This window comes from Eleutherodactylus coqui, chromosome 6, assembly GCF_035609145.1.
Source record: "Eleutherodactylus coqui strain aEleCoq1 chromosome 6, aEleCoq1.hap1, whole genome shotgun sequence".
Lineage (NCBI taxonomy): Eukaryota > Metazoa > Chordata > Amphibia > Anura > Eleutherodactylidae > Eleutherodactylus > Eleutherodactylus coqui.
This window is the reverse complement of record NC_089842.1, coordinates 45,260,632-45,267,955: the sequence shown is the minus strand read 5'-3', so window position 1 is coordinate 45,267,955 and position 7,324 is coordinate 45,260,632. Positions and strand designations below refer to the sequence as shown.

Below are 7,324 nucleotides of genomic sequence, written 5' to 3'. Positions count from 1 at the left end.
GCAGTGTTGAACCCTGGGGTAAGCCAAGCAGAAGACACTATACCACACATTACCTCCTTGGATGAATGGGTTAGCTCATAGATCAGGTGTGACATCATGGAGTATAGCGTGCAGGGGAGGCACAGGCTTTTACCTTTCTGCCAGATCCCAGTAGCATTCTGTTTGCTTTTCCACTCCTCCTTTTTCTTCTTTTGAGGCCTGTTCCTGTAATTCAAGCAACAGAGAAATATCTACACCTGTTTCAGGTGCAAGCAGGTTACCAGCCGTTACCTCATTCAAGGGAAGTCAGGCTGCTGCGGTGCCTGCTCTCTGGTTCCTTCCAGCCTCAGTGGTTGTCTCTGTGACATAAGCCTGGACTGTGATGATAAGTCACCTGTGCGGAAAGAGCTAAAAACTTGTAGAACAAAGACACTGCTTCTGCATTCTGGATTGGCTTACTCAAGGGCCCCATGAAACTTCCACTGTGCCACATAGGATGTGAAATCGTGTACGATTCCCAATGTGTACCTTAAGTCGGTGCAGACACAAACAGTCTTACCTGCAGCCAGCTTACATATTTCAGTGAGCGCCATCACCTCTATTTCCTGAGTAACTGAGTGTCTCAGGAGGAAAAGAGTGGTTTTTGTACAATTACCTCTTTCTGTTGGTTACCATTGCATAGCCTGTTTTGCTTGTCCATTTCCACAATATTTGGAACCATCTATGGGAAAAACTCAAGATTTACATTAATCATGGCCGTTACAACATTATTGTTAGGACCCCTAGTTTCTCTTTTCATTAATCTTCCAACAATCATACAATCATGTGCTTGCTATTAAATTTCATGGTCTGCGCCTGCCGCCCCTTCCTCTCAACCTTCTGAATTCAGTAAAAGATATAAAACATCATTTGGAACTATACCCCACTTGATTGCGATATGTGAGGGTGCTAGTAGGGCAGTCTCATACATAGTTAGTCTGGAAGCTGAAAGATGTTTAGTTTGCACTCTATACAGTATTTTATGACCCCTTGAGGAAGCATGATATTAAGGGGCCCCACACCATCTCTGGTACCTGTACGAAAACATACTGCAAACAGGAGAGGAAATATTGTTATTACAATCTGCAACCATAACAACTGCACCAATGATAGTTAACTACTGGTTTACTAAGGGACTAGTATCCCTGATACCATTCGGGATATACTCAATTACTGGCATCCAAAATTTACTTATTTTTCAAATGTAACTATTTTCACGTAAAATACTGTTGATAATTGAAAATGAGATACTCTCTAAAATAGAACTTTTGTTACTAAAGTACTTAACGTGTGTTTCAAGTACACAATTTTCTCATTTTAGTATCTTAATTCAATGAAATTCAAAATAAATACAACTCAATATTTTTAAATTCTCCACAATATTTTTAAATACTCCAAGAACCTATATATATATATATATATATATATATATATATATATATATATATATATATATATATATATATATATATATATATACATACACTGTGGCAATCCTGGACTATTATCTCACACAACTACCCTCAGGAATAAAATTAGATGCCCCTCCTTTGGTCACCTACATTTGTTCAAGTGAGAGACTTAACATGGAGTCTAAGAGTGACCTTCCCTCTATACATTACCACAATATACATATATATACCAACATCCACTTAAATAGAGACACACATCTCACCTAGGCTGGTCTGTGTTGAGGGTGGAGCAAGACCTCTTCTTATTGTTCTTCCCTCCCATCTCCTTACATCACCTAGCTCCACCCCCTGTGGTCTGGCTCAGCGTTTGGTCTTTCTTTCCTCATTTAGTTTCTAGCCACCGGACAGTACACACCATATAACACAATCTAACTCTCCTACAGGCCCTTCCATTTATACACACAAATTCACACTCACTGGCGTTTTCATTCACTCATACACAGACTGATAAGTATCTCATGTGAAGTAGAAACTGGGATTGTATTTACTGTTCATAGGACTTCCCATATTGAACAAAGTATATATATAAGAAAAACTCTTATGTACCGCGGTTTTTACATATTTTGTTCAGCAAAGGCTATCCAATGACAAACATAATACAACTTATGCCCATTTCCACCCACATACTTATATTCACCACTCCAGATAGCAACCATTATCACCGTTCATTGTTAAACCTTCTACCTTTTCTTAACTCATTGGCTTGCTTTTTTCTTCACCCATTTTTGTGTGTCCAGTTGTTTTTGTTTTTTTTTTTACAAAACATCATCTCATTGAATTTGCTTGCGAGTCTTTGATTTTTCCCACACCTCACGACGCAGGTTTGGCTTATCTCGCTAATAAGCACTTACAATTTCGACCCTGCTCTTTTATGTCGTAATTGGAAAAATCCTATTATTATTGAGATTCTCTCATCCCACAACTCGTAGCACAAACTTTTACTTTTGGCACTAGTCCTCAAAAAATTCGTTGGGACCACTACATTGGATAGATATCTCGGCCGGCTCACTCTTCCATCAGACAAGCCTCTCTGCTGTCTGGTACCAATTACTCCAAGCCAAAATCCTTTGAGTTGATGTATGCCAACATGGCAAACGAAAGCTTTCCATGTGTACCCCTCCCCCCACATAACAAAAGGAGGACCTCTTCAACCACATGTTGAACAATGGAAACTCTCTCAGCGTATGGACACACTACTGTTTTTAACCAGCAACTTTAATCACTACTATAACCTTCAGCTAAAATTGCTTACATCAACTTTCCTTTTTACTTTCTTTTAACAAGTTCTCCTACACATTCTTTGTTCCTTATTACCTGCACAGTCTGTTCACACCATTCACTACTACAGAGACAATATAAACCCCCATAGCTCATACCTTTTTACACTCAGGACATTACTTCACAGACAACATAAAAACCGCTCAGTATATCTACTTCATTGTTCTTTAGATACAGACTTATCATATTTCAACTCACCCGGCCTGGGGCGGATCATAGCAGAGAGGGAGAGATGGTACAGGTACAAGAATAACTTATTACCTTGTTTGAGCTCATTATCTGTCCGTCTCTGCTTTAAAGTCGCCTTGTGTCCGGATAACGATGAAATATCTTCATATCTCTGTATCTTCATTATCCCAGCGGTGCCTCCAAATTTGTTAGCGCAAAATTCGCTATTTCAGATATACTGTGTGTTTCAAATTAGATAATATGTACAGGCCTGGAGAGCCTTTCAAAGATCACACGTCTCACATAATGTGCCCCAAAAGAGTCTGCCTTTATTAAGCGCGGGTAAAAGTTTTAAATGTTTCAACACAGGAAGTGAAGTAATTTAGGATACTGTTACATTATTTAGTGAGCTGATAGGTTATTCTCAGAGGGAGGTATTTGTGAGGTAGCTTGTGATGTCATCCATCTGGGAGGAACTTCGGTGAGCATGCTCAGTTCATTCTTGAATTTGGTCTCATGAGAACATCCTGTCTCTCCTCTCTGCTTGTCGAAGACAAAGACATTTCTAGATAGGTTTCTGCGAGTTAGAACCAGTTTGACCAGTTCTTGGACACACAGCACAGCTCCTCCAATTCTTGTGGAGGTGGGGGGGGGCGATGTTCCCTTCCCCCAAAGGATTAGACCATACACAAAATACAGTATATTCACAGTTGACAACAGAAAATACATACAAAATGGTGAACATATTGGAAATCCCCCACACCTGGAAGCCAATGCCTTGTTCATCAGGCTTAGGCCATCATGCTTATTTTCTTTGTAGTCACTTGTAAAATATCTTTTTCCCTTATTTTTGCATTATCTTTAGTTCAAGTCTTATTTCAATGAATCTATTGCTTTGCTAAACTGATGAAGGAAATATTAGAATCCCCAAACATGTTGCAAGCAAACAGCGTAATCTAATCAGAATTCCTTACTTACTAGTCAGTGCTGTATGGGCTCTGCACCTTTCGCTGTCACAATGTGCCAGATAGAGAATATAGTGACTTGCACTTGTGAGGAAATTTTGTGGGAGCTCTGTGGTTGACTGTGACTGTCACTGTGGTTGTCCAGTTCACTAGAATGGTACTGAGCTATAGTACTAGGCACAGTTTTTTTGACCTATGGAGTATCCCATGATCAAAATTGATGGCCAATTCTGAGGAAATGATTATTTAGCCCTTTGCAGTCCAAATATCCAGTTTTTTTCCCCTATCAACCTCTATAGTATGGCAACCATTTAGAACATCTAAGAATGACAGGTCATCTTATACATATTTTTCACAGAAAGGGTTTAGTCTATCCCTCTTTAAAACATAACTTTTATTGCTATGTTCCTTGTGGTAAAATCAGCAAGAAAGAAAAACGGAAAAGATCCTGACCAATTTCAATCAGGTTCTAAGAAGTTCTATGATTCAGAGGTGCATAGGTTCTACGCGTTTCCGCTACAGATCACGTAGCTTCATCAGGAACCCAAAGAAACAAGTATCAATATTTAGAATAAAAAGCTGAGCTGGTGGACTCCCAATTATAGAGAGTACCGCCTGAGTGAGGAGATAGTCGATCCTACAACTAGGTTTAGTAAGCACAATTAGCCCAGTATTTCCCTCAAGCAAACGCAGGAACAAAACAAAAAAACAGCAGCAGCACCAGCCTCTGTGGTAGGCACCAGCTACTATCTCCTTACTCAGGCGGTACTCTCTATAATTGGGAGTCCACTAGCTCAGCTTTTTATTCTAAATTTTGATACTTGTTTCTTTGGGTTCCTGATGAAGCTACGTGATTTGTAGCGGAAACGCGTAGAACCTATGCACCTCTGAATCATAGAACTTCTTAGAACCTAATTGAAATTGGTCAGGATCTTTTCCGTTTTTCTTTCTTGCTGATTTTACCACAAGGAACATAGGGACTTGCGTGGCTGTGACCACGGCATCTCCACCATTCCTTTTTTTCTTGGCACATGCATCGATATCTGGGAATTAAGGGTCCCTTATGTGGTGATATATGTCCAAGATAAGTGGATAATTAGACAGCGACATATATAAGAGGAAACTGTGCACTGTTTTTTGCAGCACAACCTCTTCCCTGATTAGCTTGTTAGCTGTCTCTCTATAAATAAGTACATACAAGCTAGGAACTTGACCGGTCCAAAGTGACCCCTGAAGGTTTCCCAGCCATTAAAAGACTGTATAGATACTGGGTTATAGGGCCTACTTACCCGTCAAGGGGGCTTTTTCTCGCAAAACCCTCTTCGCAGATACCGGATTTGATTCACATTTTCCGGGACATTACGGGGGTCACGCTCTATTGAATCTTTTTGTATATATCTGTGTCTGTTTTAGGATCCAAAAAATCCTTTTCATATATTTTTAGCAATAAAAGTTATGTTTTAAAGAGGGATAGACTAAACCGTCTCTGTGAAAAATATTATTGACATCTAGGTGTTTACCCTGCTACTGTGAACCCCCCCCCCCCCCCCCCGTCATTTTATACATACAGTAAATCCTCTTCAAAAGAGCACTTCTTAGATGAGAGCATCCTGATATAGACCAATTTTTTTTGTAATTGATTTTCAAATTCTCTAATAAGCTATACATTAATCTCTCCTTTTGAAAAAGAACCATACAGACCTGTGTTCTTAAAGTACAATTTTTGGTTGTTTTCTCAAATAGGTTATATTGAATATGATTCTGAGACAACATAAACTACATCTGTTACTGCACTGTTATTTTCTTATTTATTCATTTTATTTTTATTTTAACTACTAACATTTTAACTGCATTCTTTACATCATTATTCCTTAAACTATATATGAAAGGGTTTACTAAAGGTGCAATAATAGTATACATGAGGGACAAAAACTTCTCCTCATTCATACCATAACTTGACCTTGGTCTCAAGTACATTACACTGGTTGACCCATAGAATAGAGCTACAACCATTAAGTGGGAGGTACAAGTTGAGAAAGCTTTTTTCCTCATCCCTGTAGAATGGTGCTTGATAATTGTCCAGATTATGTTTGCATATGAAATTACTGTCAATATAAAAGGTCCTAGAACAACAATAAAAGTGAGTATAAGCATGATAATTTCATTGAACTGTGTTTCAGTACAAGCCAAACTCAACAATGGTGGGATATCACAGTAAAAATTATTGATTCTATTGGAGTTACAGAATGGTAATGAAAATATGAGTGAGGTTTGTAGGATGCCAACTATTGTCCCAGTGATCCAAGAACCAATAACCAGCATGATGCAAATGACCCTCTTCATAATATTATTATATAGTAAGGGATGGCATATGGCATTATATCGATCATATGCCATGGCTGCCAGCATACAACATTCTGCACTACCCATTAATAGAAAAATGCACATTTGCATGGCACATCCATAGAAAGTGATAGTTTTGTGTTGAGAGAGAAGATTGATCAGCATTTTGGGAACTATATTTGACAGATAACATATTTCTAACAAAGAGAAATTGGCAAGAAAGAAATACATAGGAGTGTGAAGATTTGAGCTGAATCTATACAAAAGAATTATAAACATATGAGCCAGCAGTGAAATGTTAAAGGTGCAGAAAAAGACCGCGAGGAGGACATACTGGACTTGGAGGACATCAGAAAATCCAACAAGAATGAATTCATGTAGTCTTGTAAAGTTTCTTCTTTCCATTTTGATTATATCAACAATGACAAAAAAGTGTACCTATAAAAGAAAACTATGTTTAGAGAACATCATAGGTTCATTTAACAAAGATTAACGCTACAAGAAGACAAATGCAATTTAGCCTGAAGTTTTTGTGGAATTTAACAGGATGACAAAATTTACATACAATGCATTCAGACAGTCTTCAGGCCCTTTCACTTTTTTTTTACATTTTGTCATATTGTGGCCTTGTGCAAAAAGTGAAAAACAGAATGTTCAACATCCTTGTAAATTTAAAATAAAATAAAAAACTAACATTGGCATAAGTGTATAGACCCTGTACTCAGTCCTTAGTTGAAGCACCTTTGACAATGATTACAGCCTCCAGTCTTCTTGGGTATGATGTATACACACCTGGAATTGTGAATTTCTGTAATTCTTCTCTGCAAATACTCTTAAGCCCTGTTAGGTTGAACAAGGATCATCTGTAAATCCCATTTTAATGTCTCTCCAGAGACAGCTCAGTCTGGGCAAAAATGAGACAACTTGGTCTAGGCATAAACGGGTGCAGCTGGGCAAAAAACAGGACCGGGGGTACTAGTTGATTGTAGACTTAACTGGAGCAATCCATGCCAGTCAGCTGCTGAAAAGGAAAATAAAGTTTTTGGGTGCATTAAAAGAGGTACAGGGGCGATCAGGTTT

The 7,324-nt window shown here is 38.4% G+C and overlaps 1 protein-coding gene across 1 annotated transcript; it reads right to left on the bottom strand.

The window, feature by feature from the left end:
* Positions 1 to 5,713: 5,713 nt before the first annotated feature.
* Positions 5,714 to 6,649, bottom strand: LOC136633539 (olfactory receptor 10AG1-like). The gene has a single exon (XM_066609299.1). The coding sequence runs from the start codon at positions 6,647 to 6,649 to the stop codon at positions 5,714 to 5,716; it is 936 nt and encodes a 311-aa protein (XP_066465396.1).
* Between the last annotated feature and the right edge of the window lie 675 nt (positions 6,650 to 7,324).

What these genes read in the sequence shown, in the direction of transcription:
- LOC136633539 (XM_066609299.1), bottom strand. Translation starts at nt 6,649, where the DNA reads ATGGAAAGAAGAAACTTTACAAGACTACATGAATTCATTCTTGTTGGA.